Consider the following 17,592-nt stretch of genomic DNA (forward strand, 5'->3'; position numbering starts at 1 on the left):
AAAATCTACCATCTTAACCATTTTTTTTCATCTTAACCATTTTTAAGTATACAGTTCAGTGGTGTTGAATACATTTATAATATTGTGCAACCGTCACCACCCTCCATTTCCATACCTCTTTATGTCTTATAAAACTAAAACTTTGTACCCATTAAACAGTAACACCCCATTTGCCTTCCCAACCCCTCGCAGCTACTGTTCTACTTTCATTCTCTATGATTTTGATTACTCTAAAATCTCATGTTAAATAAATCATACAGTATTTGTCTTTTTGTGACTGGCCTATTTCACTTAGCATAGTTTCCTCAAGGTTCATCCATGCCGTAGCGTGTGTCAGAATTTCCTTCCTTTTTAAGGCTGAATAATATTCCATTATGTGTGTATACCACATTTGTTTTGTCCATTCATCTGTTGACAGACACTTTGTTTGCTTCCACATTTTTTTAAAGATTTTATTTATTTATTCGAGAGAGAGAGCACGAGCGGGGGGGAAGGACAGAGGGAGAGGGAAAAGCAGACTCCCCTCTGAGTGGGGAGCCCAATGCAGGGGCCGATCCCAGGACCCGGAGATCATGACCTGAGCTGAAGGCAGATGCTTAACTGACTGAGCCACCCAGGTGCCCCATTTGCTTCCACATATTAGCTATAGTGAATAATGCTGCTGTGAACCTTTTTTATATTTATTTGAATATAGGTGTATAAATATCTGTTGCAGACCCTGCTTTCAATTTTTTTGAGTATATATCCAGAAGTGGAATTGCTGGATCATATAGTAATTCTACTTTTAATTTTTTGAGGAAGCACCATACTGTTTTCCACAGTGGCTGTGCTATTTTGGTGTACAAGGGTTCTAGTTTCTCCACATTGTCACCAACACTTGTTACTTTTTGATTTTTGATGGTAGCCATCCCAATAGATATGAGATAGTATTTCATTGTAGTTTTGGTTTGCATTTCCTTAATGATTAATGATGTGAGCATCTTTTTATGGCTTATTGGCTATTTGTATATCTTAAGAAAAATATCTTTTCAAGTCCTTTGTCCAGTTTTGAATTGGTTGTTTTTTGTTGTTGAGTTTTAAAAATTCTCTGTATATTCTAGATATGAACCCCTTATCAAATATATGATTTGCGAGTATTTTTTCCCATTCTATTGATTGGCTATTTTCTCTGTTAGTAGTGTCTTTTCATGCATAAAATTTTTAATTTTTCAAGTCCAGTTTGTTTAATTTTTCTTTTATTGCCTGTGCCTTTGGTGTCATATCCAAGAACTCATTGCCAAATTCCATGTCATGAAGTTTTTGCCACATGTTTTCTTCGAGGAGTTTTTTAGTTTTAGGTCTTGTGTTTAGGTCTTTGATTGATCATTTTTAGTTAATTTTTCTATATGTTACTAGGTAAGGGTTCAGCTTCATTCTTTTGCATGTGCATAATCCTGTTTTCCCAGCACTATTTGTTGAAAAGACTTCCACATTGAATGGTTTGGGCACCTTGTTAAAAATCATTTGACCATGTATGCCAGGATTTATTTCTTGGCTCTGGATTCCATTCCATTGGTTTATATATGTCTTTTGTTATCCAGTACCACACTGTTTTGAAATCCAGAAGTATGAGTTCCCTGGGTTTGTTCTTCTTTTTAAGATTGTTTAAGCTGTTTGTGGTCCCTTGAGATTCTATATGAATTTTAGGGTGGGTTTTTCTCTTTCTTAAAAAAAAAAAAAGTGATTTTGATAGGGATTGCATTGAACCTGTAGATCACTTTGAGTAGTATTAACATCTTAACAATATTAAGAACATGGGATGTGTTTCCATTTATTTATGTCTTCACTTTCTTTCAGCAGTATTTTGTAGTTTTTTGTTATACAAGTCTTTTACCTCCTTGGTTAATTCCTAAGTATTTTATTCTTTTTGATACTGTTGTAAATAGGATTGTTTTCATAATTTCCTTTTCAGATTGTTCATTGTTAGTGCATAGAAATGCAATAAACTTTTGTGTGTTGACTTTGTATCCTAATAGTTTATTGAATTTATGCAATAGCTCTAACAGGCTTTTTGTGGAATTTTTAAGATTTTCTACATACAAGATTATATCACCTGAACAGAGATGATTTCATGTCTTCCTTTCCAATTTAGATGTCTTGTATTTCTTTTCCTTGCCTAATTGCTCTGGCTATAACTTCCAGTATTTTGTTAAGTAGAAGTGGTGAAAATGGGAATCCTTGACTAGTTCCTGATCTTAGAGGAAAATCTTTCAGTCTTTCACCATTGAGTATAATGTTTGCTGTGGGTTTTTTCTATATAGCTTTTATTATGTTGAGGTAGTTCCCTTTTGTTCCTAGTTTTTTTGTGTTTTAATCACCGAAAGATGTTAAATTTTGTCATACACTTTTTCAACATCAGTTGAGATGATTGTGGGTTTTTTTTCGCTTTATTCTGTTAATGTGGTATATTACATTGATCAGTTTTGATATGCTGAACCATACTTGCATTCCAGGAATAAATCCTACTTGGTCATAGATTATAATCCTTTTAATATACTGCTGAATTCAGTTTGTTGATACCGTGTTGGGGATTTTTGCATCAAAGATATTGGTCTGTAGTTTTCTTGTAGTGTCTTTGTCTGGCTTTGGTATCAAAATAATGCTGGCTTCACAGAATGACCTAGGAAGTGTAGTTTCTTCTCTTTCAGTGTTTGGAAAAGTTTGAAAGGGATTGGTGTTAGTTCTTTTTTTACATGTTTGGTAGAATTCACCAGTGAAGCCATCAGGTCTTGAAAGAAGGCTTTATGTTTTTAGGAATTTGTCCATTGCATCTGGTTTATCCAATTTGTTGGCATACAGTTAATTGTTCACAGTACTCTTATAAGCCTTTTTATGTCTGTAGAATTGATAGTTAATGTCATTATTTTCATTTCTGATTTTAGTAATTAGGGTCTTTCCCCTTAGTCCATCTAGGTAAAGGTTTATCAATTTTGTTGATTTTTTCAGAGAACCAAATTTTGGTTTCATTAATTTTCTCTGTTGTTTTTATATTCTCTATTTCATTTATCACTGTTTGAATCTTTATTATTTCATTCCTTCTGATAGTTTTGGGTTTAGTTTATTCTCTCCTTCCAGCCCTAGGTTGTAAAGTTAGGTTGTTGATTTGAGATCTTTCTTGTTTTCTTCATATGGTTTTAATATGTTTTTCTCCTGAGTGATGTTGAATTTCTTTTTATATTTTTAAGTCCCATTTGTATTTCTTTTCTGTGAAATGTCATTTCATATCGATACTTCACTTGTTTTGTTCTGTTAGGTATTAGTTTTTTGCTTATTAATTTTATAAGCCCTTTACATATAAAAGAAATTAGCTTTTTGTCTATAATTTGATTTGAAAATACATTTTCTGAATTTGTCATAATATTTTCTTTCTATTTGTGTCATTCTATTTTTTTCCTATATCCATTATTTTCTACTGTGAAGTCTCTCTACTTCTAATGAGTATTTTATAAATAAGTCCTATCTTCACTAATGAACCCATTTAAGAGAATAGTTACTAAACATACACTGTGTTAAGTTACGAGGTCACAAAGTTGAAGGATAGCTCCTACCTTCATCAACCTCAGACTACAGAGGGAGAGACCATATAGGTAAACATATTTACCCATTCCTTCAAAATTTGTGTTCACTGTGGGTAAGGCAATGTCTGGGTGCAAGGAATAGAAATGTGAATGAGGTTGGTTTTGCCACTGAGAGTACAGTCTAATGGGAACACAGTCTAATGGGCACACTGGTATATAAGGCCTTATAACAAAATTTATATGGCTCAAAGGGTGACTTTCCCCAATATTACTCTCTTTAAGAATTTTTCTTAAAACTTGATTGTATGTTTTTCTATATAGACTTAATATTTGGCTTGTTTATTTCAAAAACATTAAAAACTATTGGCATTTTTATTGGGATCAAAAGTGAGGACTAATAACTTTATGGCGGTATATACTTTGATTTGTGAAAGTTTTTTTTGTCTTTATTTCTGGAATTTAAAAAAATCATTTTAAGTTGAATTTTTTTTCCTCCGTTATATTTTCAAACTTATTTTTATATATTAAAGGAATTGGTATATTAAAGTCAGGAAATATTGAAGACCAACTAATCTTCAGACTTACTTGAGGCAGAAGCATTTAACAGAGATTCCAGCTTGCTTACCATACTTCAGTTACTAATACATCAGAATATCTCATTACAATGTGATCTCATCTGTTAGTTCTATCCCATAATAGTAAGGCTTTATGGTACTGAGATTAATAGTGTACAGTTATTTAGAAGTGCGATTTCTGTACTATGTAAGTAGTATAATTTGCTTTGATAACAGTTTTATAGAACCATGCAGTTTCTCCTTGTAACTTTATTTTTCTGAATAATAGATTAGCTTGAATTATACAATTATTATATTACCAAAAGCGTGTGTATCTTAATATGTATTTGAAAGCTGAAGAAAATGTTTTTTTGACACAGCATCAGGCCAGTAGAGGGCTCTCCAAGTCAGTCTATAAGGACAAATAGAACTAGCTGGAGGGATGTGGAAAAGGGGGCTGCTGAAGGATTTTTAAATTATGGGGGGAGTTAAAATATTGTTGAGAAGTTAGACTTCAAAAAATAAGGGCAATTAATAAAAGAGAATACAAGGAAAACCATAAGTACTAAATGGATATCATAAATATAGGACATGAACTTTTTTTCAGTAGATACAGAGAGCTGAAAAACAGCAAGGGTTTAAAAGAACAACAAATATGATGATAAAATACTTCTCAAATGAAAAATTTTTGGTGTGTGAATAGTGCTTTTTTTTATTGAATAAATTTGACATGTAATGTAAATTTAAGGTGTACACAGCATGCTACTTTAACACATTTCTATAATGTTTGCTAATGTAATAATATTTATTGCATTAAATAGTTATAGTGTATATTATTGTTTATATTCATTACACTGTGCATGAAATTTCTGTGGCTTATTTACTACTCCTTACAAGTTTGTACCCTTGTATACTATCACTCTGGTCTCCAACTCCCCACCTCTCATCCTTTGGTAACCACCGTTTTGCTCTCTGCTTTTTACAGGTTTAACTTTTTTAGATTCTACATATAAGTGATATCCTACAGTACTTCTCTTTCTCTCTCTGACTTATATTGCTTAATGTAATGTACTTAAGGTCCAATCATGTCGTCACAAATGGTAGGATATCTTCCTTTTCATGGCTGGGTAATATTCCATTGTGTTTATGTACCATATCATTTAATCCACTGATGGGCATATGGGTTGTCTAGCTATTATGAATAATGCTGTGATAGACATGGCAGGGTATATATCTTGTCAAAATCCTGTTTGCGGAGTGCCTGTGTGGCTCAGTTGGTTAAGCGTCTGCCTTCGACTCAGGTCATGATCATGGAGTCCCAGAATCGAGTCCTGCATCAGGCTCCCAGCTCAGCAGGTAGTCTGTTTCTCCTCTGACCCTCCCCCCTCTTGTGCTCTCTCTCTCTCTCTCTCTCTCAAATAAATAAATAGATATTAAAAAAAAAAAAAAAAAAGTCCTGTTTGCATTTCCTTTGGGAATATACCCAGAAATGGGATTGCTGGATTATATGGTAGATCTGTTTTATTGGTCCATAGTGGCTGGACCAATTTACATTCCCACCAGTGCTGTCTAAGGGTTCCTTTTTCACCACATCCTTGCCAGCATCTGTTATTTCTTGTCTTCTTGATGATAGTCATATTAACAGGTGTGACAGGGTATAACTCATTGTGGTTTTGATTTGCATTTTCCTGATGATTAATGATGTGGAATATCTTCCCATGTGTCTATTAGCCATTTTGATGTCGTCTTTGGAAAAATATTTAGTTCCTTTGCCCATTTTTTAATTGGACTGTTTATTTTTAATTATTAAATTGAGTTCTTATATATTTTGGATGTTAATTCTTTTCTGATATATGATTTCCTGAAATATTTTCTTATTCTATAAGTTGTTTTTCCATTTTGTTAATTACTAGATCTTCTGTGCAGAAGCATTTGAGTTTGATGTACTTCCTTTGTTGATTTTTGCTCTTGTTGTTTGTGCTTTTGGTGTCATGTCCAAAAAGCAAGTCAATGCTGAGACCAATATATATATATTCTAGGAGTTTTATGGTATCAGAGCTTTTAAGTCTTCAATCCATTTCAAGTTAATTTTTGTGAGTGGTGAGAGATAGGGGCTCAATTTCATTGTTCTGCATGTTTCTACAGTTTACCCAGTGCATTTGTTAAAGAGACTATCTTTTTCTCATTGGGTATTCTTGGCTCTCTTGTCAAATATAAGTTGACTTTATATGCCAGGATTTAATTCTGGCCTCTCTGCTCTGTTCCATTGGTTGATGTGTCTTTTTTGTGCCATACCACACTGTTTTTATTACTATGGCTTTTTAGTATAGTTTGAAATCCAGAAGCATGATATCTCTGGCTTTAATTTTTTTTTCCCTTTGTTTCTCAGGATTGCTTTGGCTCTTCTCAGGATTGCTTTGGCTATTTGGGTCTTTTGTGATTCCACACAAATTTTAAAGTTGTTTCTTCAATTTCTGTGGAGAATAATAGCAAAGGAATTTTTACCTTGGATGTATGAATAATGTTATTTTTTAGGCACAACGTTTCTTTTTTAAGATTTTATTTATTTGAGAGAGAGAGAAGGAGAGACAGTGAGAGAGTACAAGCGGGGAGGAGAGGGAGAAGCGGGCTCCCTGCAGAGCAAAGAGCCCAATGCGGGGCTAGATCCCAGGACCCTGGGATCATGACCTGAGCCGAAGGCAGACGCTTAACTGACTGAGCCACCCAGGCACCCCTATGCACAGCATTTTATATATGCACATTTTGGGGACCCATAGCTTATTCATCCTAATTTCATAGCACATTAAACAAAGAAAATTATACTTTTCATATTCTGTGTATTTGAGGTTAAAGTAAATTTTTGAAATAAAATAACATTCTTTTATGAATTTATAGATGTAAAACATATTCTTGAGAAATAACTCTATTTGCCTATTAAAAACTCTGAACAGCCTTACAATCAAGATGACCTGAAAAACATCAGTAAATCTCATAGGTAGGAAATGAGAACTAGATCTTTATCCTAAAATTCACACTTTCTAGATTGTTTTAGTAGTAGAATTGCGGAACCAAAGAGAGATTTGTATTTATAATGCCTTATACCAAAATTGCAACCTGTGGTTAACAGACCGTCTTGAGGGAAAAAAAAAAAACAGAATATGAAGGTCCCTTTTACCTTTTGTTAAAAACTGAAGAAGAAAGAGATGCCTTCCTTTAATATAGATGTGAACCTTGGAAAGACCAATCAAATAATATTTATTTTAATTAAGCTTCACTGATGCATCATTTTTTTTGTCTTTACATTTTATGCTTTCTGTTCCCATTTATATAATTTTTTCTATTTGTTTTTCCTTCAGCTATTTTTTCTACTACCAAGTCTTTTGGTTTTAATGAGCATTTTATAAATGAGTTCCACCTTTACAAGTGAGCTTGTTCAACAAAACTTAAACATCTAATGTGGTAAATGCTGGGGCCACAAGAGTGAAAAATATTTTCATGGATCTTGAAGTCTACAGAGAGAGACTGTGTCAAAAAACTGTTTAACCATTTCTTCAAAAATTATTTATGTTTACTATGAATAAGGCACCATGTGGGCACTAGTAATATAAATGTGAGTAAAGTTGGTTTTTTTCTTCAAAGAGTGTACAATCTAATGAGGAAGACAGATAAACAAGAGACAATTGCAGTAAGTTTGAGGTGCTCAAATGGGATATAGTGCTATGGGAATCCCTACTAAGAACATATAAACTAGCCTTCCAAAGGTTGGCTCTTACTTCCTATAGGAAGGGATATCTGATCTGAGAACTTGATGAAGTAAAAGAATTTAGCAGGTGAAGGACATAGAGTAAAAGTGCTTGAGGTATAGTATATTGTGTGTGAAGTGGTCCAAAGGCAAGAGAGGAAATAATGCATTTGGAAAACTACAAATTATTGTGTATGGATGAAGTGCAATATGAGAGGAGAGTAGTGGTAAGAGATGTGATTAAAGACGTAAGCAGGGGTCAATTATAGCAAAGGCTTGTAAAGTAAAGGACCCATTTGTCCCAAGTTTAGGTACAGTTCCAGTTAATGCCTAGCATAAGGTACTAGCATAATGATTAATAGCACCCTCTTTTACTCTCCAAAGTATCCTAGTTTGGTTACCCCATTGGCATAATGGATTTAAGGTCGGCATTGAGGCAGAAACCAGTCAGGAGGCTATCTCAATACTCTAAAACTTAAATGAACACCTGAATTTTAAAACATTGGTCATGACAAGAGGAAGAATATTTATTAAACATCTGTGTGCCCCAAGCATGGGCTTGATTTAATGACTTCAGTGAGTTAAAGAAATGATTCCCTAGTTTCGGATGGACAAAATTGATTGGTTTATATTGCCAAAGACTAGGATAGAGATGACTACATCAGAAATAAGTTTAGAGGAGAAAAATAATGAGTTAAGCTTATTTTTCTATTGTAAATTTGGGACAGAGGTGAAGAATGAGGCTGATATTCATAGGTAGGTCTAAGGGGGAGATTAGGGATTTAGGACTTGTCAGTCCACCTGAGTGGTTCTTGAAGCTTGGGCATGATCATGGGTTCCAGGGAGTGAAGAAAATGGGACCCAGAAGTAAAGACGGGGACTAGCTGTATTTTAGAAGGTAGTAAAAGAGCATAACCTGCAAAAGGGTAGCAGGGGTAGGTGGTATTGTCATAGATGAAGGGAAGATAGGCTTCACAGATTGAGTGGTTGTGGGACACTCAGAGCCTGGAAAAGCACTTTAAAGGCTTAAAGCAGTTCTGGCTTCAGACTTTTCTCTGTCTGCTTAATTTCATCTACAAGTTCTACAGCATGTCTTGCTATGAAACACTTTTCTGTTGTATAGATTTGCCCAAACACAAGTGGTAGATAGAATGTTGTCAGTATAGTTTTCAAGTCTCACTGGTTCGGATGTGGTTTTTGTTTTGTCTTTCCAGGCAAGGGGAGTTAGAATAGTGGGAGTTAAATTAGAATCTTTGGCAGGCTGCAGAAAAGGCCTAGGCTCACCTACTGCACTGGCAGCAGAAGGCTCTTCAAGCTTCATTTTCAGAAAATTCTGAGCACTGTACTGCCTTGAGAAATGGACTCCCCTTTTGGTGGTTTGGGTTCATGGCAGGTTGTGTTGCCTCCTACCCACCTGAATGGTAGTCCCTGTATTGTAGAGTTCTACCTATATCATCTCAACACCCAGCAGACCTGCTCTAATTAAAGTGACACCAGCATTTTGACAGTTTCTGTGCATGTGATTGTTTAATATTAACTGTGACTGCCTGCCCAAAATGTTGAGCTCTTCTCCTCAGTTACTGTTTTGATTAGTAATCTGGTTTAAGTTGCATAGGCTTTGAGTGGACTATTCTTGTTTTTACTTTTCTTTTAAGCCCTACTATTTTTAGTGCTTGATTTTTGAGTGGTTTTCCAGAAATGTGTATATTTCATTGTCCTAGAAACACCTGGATTAACTTATTTGTAAAATTAATAAATTTTATATTTTAGAGCAGTTTTAGGTTCACAGCAGATTTGAGCAGAATGTACAGAGAGTTCTCATATATCCTATCCCGCCACACACCTACAGCCTTCTTCACTGTTGACATCCTGTATCACAGGGTATTTTTGTTACTATTGAACCTATATTGACACATCATTATCACTCGAAGGCCATAGTTCACATTAAGGTTCACACTTGGTGTTACAATTCTGAGTTTGGACAAATGTATAATGACCTATATCCATCATTGTAGTATCATACAGAATAGTTTCACTACCCTAAAAATCTGTGGTCTGCCTGTTCATTCCCTCCTCTCTCTTAGCCCCTGGCAACAACCAGTCTTTTTATTGTCTCCATAGTTTTGCCTCTTCCAGAATGTGATATAGTTGGAATCATACAGTATGTAGCTTTTCATGATGGCTTCTTTCACTTCATAATATACATTTAAATTTCCTCTATGTCTTTTTTTTTTTTTTGGTAAGATTTTATTTGAGAGAGAAAGTGAGAGACCGAGCATGAACGGAGGGGGAGGGGCAGAGGGAGAAGGAGAAGCAGACTCCCTTGCTGAGCAGGGAGCTCGATGCAGGGCTCAATCCCAGGACCCTGGGATCATGACCTGAGCCATAGGCAGATGCTTAACCAACTGAGCCACCCAGGCGCCCCTCCTCTGTGTCTTTTCACATATTGGTAGCTTATGTCTTTTTAGTGCTGAATAATATTCCATTATCTGGATGTACCACAGTTTATCTTTTCACCTACTGAAGGAAATTTTAGTTATTTTCAAGTTTTGGCAAATATGAATAAAGCTGCTATAAACTTCCATGTGAAGCTTTTTGTGTAGCATGCTTTCTGTTCATTTGGGTAAATACCAAGGAACACAATTGCTAGATCATATGTTAAGAGTATTTTTAGTTTTTAACTCACTGCCAAACTCTCTTTCAAAGTGGCTAGAGAATGCAGTAAGACAAGAGAAGGAAATAAAGTGTATGCCAGTTGGGAAAAAAGAAAGAGTTTTTGTTCACAGATGACATGATCCCCTGTATAGAAAATCACTGAAAACAGACCAAACAAAACAAAAACAAAAACAACTTGTGAAACTAATAAGCAATTATAGCAAGGCTGCAAGGGACAAGGTTAATATATGAAAGTTCTTTCCCTATATACCAGCAATGAACAAGTGAAATCTGAAATTAAAAACACACTGCCATTTACATTAGCACTCCAAAAAATGAAATAAGTAGAAATATAATAAAATATGTACAAGATGTATATAAGTAATAAAACTCTGATCAAAGACAGCAAAGAAGAACCAAATAAATAAGAGATATTCCATGTTCATAGATATACTCAAATTAAAAATTTGAAGAAATTTAGAGCAAGGAAAGTTATGGGAATAACTTTCCTGATAAAGGGTCAATACTCCAAGAAGACTTAACAATCCTTAATGTGTATGTGCCTAACAAAAGAGCAGCAAAATATGTGAGGTAAAAACTGAGAGAACTGCAAGGAGAAACAGATGAATCCACTATAATAGCTGGAGACTTTATCAACCCTCTATCAGAAATGAACAGATCCATTAAGCAGAAAATTAGTAAGCACAAAGTTGAACTCAGCAGCATCCTCAATTGACTGGATGTAATTGACATGTATAGACTACTTCAGATTATACATTCTTCTCAAGCTCACATAGAACATTCACCAAAACAGACCACAATTTGGGTGATAAAACGTGCCTTAACAAATTTAAAAGAAGAGATATTGTACAATGTATGCTCTCTCAAACCGTAATGGAACTAAAGTGGAAATCAACAGAAAGGTAGCTATAAAATCCTGAAATGCTTGGAGATTAAACAACACATTTCTAAATAATACATGGGTCAAAGAAGAAATCTCAAAAGAAATTTAAAAATATTTTGTACTAAATGGAAATGAAAATACAGATTATCTAAAATGTGTGGGATGCAGTGAAAGCAGTGCTTAGAGGGAAATTTATACCATCAAGTGTATATATTAGAAAAGAAGAAAGATTTTAAATCAGTTATCTAAGCTTCCATCTTAAGAAACTAGACACAGAAAAACAAATTAAATCCAAAGTAAGTAGAAGAAAAGAATAAGAGAGCAGAAATCAATGAAATTGAAAACAGAAAATCAATAGAGAAAATCAAACCAAAAGTTCATTCTGGAAAAGATCTGCTCTTTTGTTAGGCACATACACATTAAGGATTGTTAAGTCTTCTTGAGTATTGACCCTTTATCAGGAAAGTTATTCCCATAACTTTCCTTGCTCTAAAGTCTGCTTTTTCTGAAATTAATATAGCTACTCCATTTACTTTTTCTTCAAATTTTTAATTTAAATTCCAGTTAGTTAGACATAATAGTGTAATATTGGTTTCAGGAGTCGTATTCAGTGATTCATCACTTACATATAACACCCATCATAACAAGTGCCCTCTTTAATACCCATCACCCATCTAGCCCACCTCCCTCCATCAACCATCAGTTTGTTCTCTGTTGTTAAGGGTGTTTTATGGTTTGCCTCCTCCTCTCTCCTTCTCTGTTTTTTTTTTTTTCTTCCCACATGTTCATCTGTTTTGTTTCCTAAGTTCCACATATGAGTGAAATCGTATCTGGATCTGAGGTGTGGTATCTGACAGTTTGGAGAAATTCTCAATCATTATTGTTTCAAATACTGCTTTCGTTTCTTTCTTCTTGTAGTGTTATACCCTTTGTAGTTATCTCACAGTTCTTGGATATTCTGTTTTATTTTTTACAGTCTTTTTTTGTCTTTGTTCAGTTTGGGAGGTTTCTTGTCATATCCTCAAGCTCAGAGATTGTTTCCTCATCTGTGTTCAGTCAAAGACATTCTTTTTTTTTTTTTTTTTTTTTTTTTTTTATGGATTGATTGATTTGAGAGAGTGAGAACATGTGTGAGTTGGGGGAGTGACAGAGGGAGCGAATCCTCAAGCAGACTCTGCTGAGTACAGAACCCAAATTGGGGCTCAGTCTCATGACCCATGAGATCATGACGTGAGCCAAAACCAAGAATCGGATGCTCAACCAACTGAGCCACACAGGTGCCTGTCAAAGACATTCTTTATTTCTGTTACAGTATTTTTGATGTCTAAAATTTTTTTATTCTAAGAATATTCACCTCTGTGCTTACATTATCCATCTGTTCTTGCCTGTTGTTTATCTTAGCATTAATGCCCTATATTAATCATAGTTTTAAAAAATCTCTGGTCTGATAATTCCAGCATTCCTATCATATCTGACTCTGGTTCTCATGCTTATTCAATCTCTCCAGACTGTGAATTTGCCTTTTAGTATGTCTTATAGTTTTTTGTTGAAAGTTAGACCTGATGTACTAGGTAAAATGAAATGTGGTAAATAAGCCTTTAGTAATATAATGGTAAGGTGTAAAGGAAGAGGTCCTCTGTAGTCCTGTGATTAGTTCTTTTTTTTTTTTTTTTAACATTTTTTAATTTATTTATGAGAGACAGCGGGCGGGGGGCGGGGCAGAGTGAGAAGCAGGCTCCCAAGGAGCAGAGAGCCCGATGTGGGACTCGATCCCAGGACCCTGGGATCATGACCTGAGCCGAAGGCAGACACTTAACCATCTGAGCCACCCGGGCGCCCACCTGTGATTAGTTCTTAGTCTTTTCGTGAGCCTGTGCTCCTAGACTGTGGACTTCACTAGAGCTTCTCTTCTTTTCTTTCCCACCCTTTGGTGGGGCAGGATGGTTCAAGGCAACTGGAATTGAACTTTTTCTTCTAGGTAGGTTAGCTCCCTTCTAGGTAACCTTCTGTGTAGGTTAGTCTCTAGTTAGTTTCTCCTGAATGCAGGTCTTGTTAAGAACATAGTGTTCTGGTGTATTTCAAAAGGGTTCCTTTTCTCCTCTTCCTGCTGGAAACATGAAGAGATTTTCCCCTGATGTTCATTGTGAGGACCTGATAGAGCTCATGGAGGTAAAACGCAGACAAGTCAGGTGTCCCTTATGATTGGATCTCCCTAAAGTTTTTGACTTTCAGACTTGTCCACTCTGAGCCTCTAGGAGTTCATCAATTTCAGTTCTTTTTTTCTACTTCAGCATTGGTTGCAAGGAAGATTCTGCTCTGGTAAGTGTGACTTTCTCTATTCACCTGTTTTTCCAATTCTAGGGGTAGCAGTTTACCCTGTGACCTTACTTCTGACAGATCTAAGAAGAGTTGTTGATATTTCAGTTTGTTCATCTTTTTTACTTAGTAAAACAGATGGAGTGGAAATTTCTGAGCTCATTACATGCCAAATTAGAAACTATAAGTCTGTATTATTTTTTTTATTTTCTTAGCCTAGCCTACCCATCTTTCTGAGTTCTAGACCCACCTCTCTGTCTGATGTTTCATCTCTATTTGTGTGTTCAACTGGCATCTTAATATCAATAGGCTCTAATTGTAATTAAGTACATCTGCTTAGACCTGTTCTCCTATATGACCTCCTTACTTCAGCTTAGAATATGATCTTCCCTGTTATTTGACTCAAAATCTCAAACCTTGGTTACCTAACATTTCTTGTCTGTTCACTTCTTTAAAAAATAGTTTTTGCTAAATCCTCTCAATCCTACATCTAGACTTTCTTCATTCTGTTAGCTGTACTCTTGTTCAGCTCCTCTTTTTGTTTAGCTAAATAGGTTAGAATAATTTTTTTAAAGATTTATTTATTTTAGAGAAAGAGTGCACGCATGTGTGCCTCTGTGGGGGAAGGGCAGAGGGAGAGAATCTTCAAGCAGACTCTGTGCTGAGCGTGGAGCCTGACACAGGGCTTGATCTTAAAACCATGAGATCATGACCTGAGCTGAAACCAAAAGCTGGACGCTTAACTGACTGAGCCACCCAGGAGGCCCTAGAATAATTTTTTTAAGTGAATTCATATCCATTCTTAATATCTTCTAATTTCTGTTGTCCACTGCGTCCAGTTATTGTAGCACTCTCTTGTCCTCTTTACTCTTCTTTTTCCTTCAATTAAAAGTTACTGAGAATCTACACATGAGGCTAAATGCCAGGGAATACAGAGATTTACAAAACAGAGTTTACAGTCTTCTTAAATCATGCTACTTTGTTGTTATAAAACCATCACAGGTTTCCCATTTTCTATGAATTAAGATTTAACTCTGAACCTTGTGATTCTATAGTATGGTCCCACTTGGATTTTTAAATTTTTCCCTCTATCCATCCCCCTTCTTGTAAACTATACTTTAAAAAGATACTCTCTGAATATATTCCATTTTACCTTTTTAAAATGTTCTTTCGGAATACTTTTCTTCCTTTCTCCATTCCTGCCAGAATCCTCCTTATTTTCAAAGTCTATCTCAAAAGCAACCTCCCCAGTAAAGCCTTTTTCCTCATTCTCCCAGTGTTGTCTTCATTTCTCTTCCAACTTCCCCATACTTTGTACTTAAGATGACTTTTTTTTGGGTGCCTGGGTGGCTCAGTTGGTTAAGTAAGCATCTGCCTTCGGCTCAGGTCATGATCCCGGGGTCCTGGGATCGAATCCCCCATTGGGCTCCCTGCTCGGCGGGGAGTCTGCTTCTCTCTCTCCCTCTGCCTCTCCCCCACCCCCCTGCTCATTCTCTGTCTCTCTAATAAAATCTTTAAAAAAGATGACTTTTCTTTGACTACCATATTATATGGTGTCCTATATATAATTATCTGAGGATTTCTCTTACACTTCTGATAGAACTTGAGTTTTTAAAAGACAGTGCTAGAGTCTGTCGTCTTTGAAATACCCAGCACATGATAAAATGCTATTTATGTAATTTTTGAATTATATCTCCACCTTTTGGTGAAGTATGAGTTCTTCAAGGTCTAGTTCCAATTCACTTGTATAAAACTTCTCTTAGCTACTACAGTACAACTGTCTTAGCACTTACAGTTTTCATTGTCTTTTTTTGTGTGATACTTCATTAAACTGGTGGGACTTAGCTTTATTAACTGTTGGATCCCAGTACACAATTTCTAACATGTACTTAGTAAATATTTGTTGAATAGTGGAAAAATAATGTTTCTTTACTTTCACATTACTTTATTGGTATCTCTTTTGGCACTTATCACATTCTAATTTATTTGAGGAGGTATTTGTATTTTCTGTCTGTCTTCTCCTGGTTGTAATGCTGCAAGGGAAACGGTAGGGGAAAGATCTTATCTGAAGTCCTTACAAAACCTCACTCATGGAAACAAGAATACATTTGTTCAATCAGCAGTTATTTTTTTAGCTCTTCTTTTATGTCAGTGATTATTCTAGGAAGTAGGGATCTAAGAGCAACTAAGATGGACAAAAATTCCTGCTTTCATGGATCTTACTTTCTAGTTTGGGGAAATACTCTATTAATACTTACCAAGTTTAATATTAGCTGGAAATGATCACTTGTGAAGAATCTTTTCTTTAGTTTTTATTTCCCTAGAACTTTCACTTCTAACTTAATGTACTGTTACATCTCTAATTATACTTTTTAACCAAAAAGGTTGCCTTTTATTAAGCTTCTGTTTATGTGATAGGAACTTTATATATTTTATCTCTGTTCTTCAAAAAACAAAACCAAAAAACACTGCAAGGTTGGCTTTATTATTTCTGTTTTATAGATAAGAAGATTGGCATTGGTAAGCAAATTAACTTGATTTAATCATGGCACATAACTAGGAAATAGGAGAGCTGGGATTCATGCCAAGGTCTGTCTGTTGCTAAAGCCTAGATGTACCCTCTGTACTATACCTTATTTCCAATTTCTTTCCATTTTGTCAAGACAAGTAAACTTTTAACCTGTTTTTTTTTTTTTTTCTTTCCTGATAGCCACAATATGAGAACAGTTCACTCCAGGCTCCATTTTCCGATCAATCAATGTCCCATTCCCAGCAAGAGGAACTTGAGCAAAAGCTTGCATCTAATGAGAAAGAGGTTTTGCAGCTCAATCAGTTTCTCAAACAAAGAATAAGCCAATTTAGTGAAGAGAAGAAGAAACTGGAGGAAAAGGTAGGTATTTTTAATAAAGTTGAATTAGGTCAATAACATTCCTTCAACATGTAATTATTTGTCATCTACTGTATTTCAGGTCTGTGTTATATACCAGGTTGCACATTTATATTGAGATGATTAGTTTTGTAGTAACTTTTGAGAAACCCTGTGCTGTCCACAAAAATCTAGGGATTTTCTTGAGGGATTAAAAAGACTACAGTGTATTATATCTTGCTAACGAATAGTGAAACCTTTTTTGAGTTAGTTGCCTAAACTAAGATGTGACACAAATAACTTCTTTTCTTTTTTGGGTCTTGTTTCTTTGTCATGTTGGGTATGAATGGTAAATGAAATAAAGAGGGTGGTGTTTTGTTTTGTTTTTTATAAGCACATGACTTCATGTTATTTAAGCTGAAGCCCCTGATTCAGAACAAGTAATGAAAAGCCAAATATCTATATGTATGTAATATATCTATATATTTATTTTACCTTTTTGCCTTTATTAGAGTATTTTCATACTTCATCTCATTCCATTATGTATCATTAAAGATCAAGTAGATTACCTGCTAGCCCTAATTTACTAAAGAAGCATAGTCCTTAAGCTGCTAACTTAGTTGCAGAACTGGTTTTAGATTTCTCTCTTGATATACCCAGCTTATTATTCTATTAACTGAACCTTCGATTCAAGTGATCTTGAAAAAGTCACCATGATTTCTGCAGGCATGTTTGGAATTATTAATAGAGAACTCAACTGACATTTTTGTGTGAGTTATATATATAAATGTGAATTAAAATTTTGATCTTCCAAAAACTGACAAAAATTTTACATGATTTCTCTTTCTCAGCTATATGGTGTATTTTATCTTGGCCGACTTAAAAGTAACTTAAGTACCTGTTTCTTGTTTCTTTTCCGTATTTTGGGGGCTTCATACAATACCATAATGTGGAGGGGGCTAAGGAAATATTCATTGGTTATATAGATGTAGTAGGGA

General features: G+C 35.1%; 1 protein-coding gene across 2 annotated transcripts in view; it reads left to right on the forward strand.

Moving 5' to 3' along the window:
* CEP85L (centrosomal protein 85L) overlaps nt 1–17,592 on the forward strand; it is a 176,697-nt gene that overhangs the window by 111,287 nt on the left and 47,818 nt on the right. For both annotated transcript variants that reach the window (XM_036121240.2, XM_036121238.2), the window contains exon 6: nt 16,439–16,618. In XM_036121240.2, coding sequence (XP_035977133.2) covers nt 16,439–16,618 — 180 coding nt within the window. The remainder of the gene's footprint in view (nt 1–16,438; nt 16,619–17,592) is intronic.

The sequence above is a fragment of the Halichoerus grypus genome, chromosome 9 (assembly GCF_964656455.1).
Source record: "Halichoerus grypus chromosome 9, mHalGry1.hap1.1, whole genome shotgun sequence".
Taxonomy (NCBI): Eukaryota; Metazoa; Chordata; class Mammalia; order Carnivora; family Phocidae; genus Halichoerus; species Halichoerus grypus.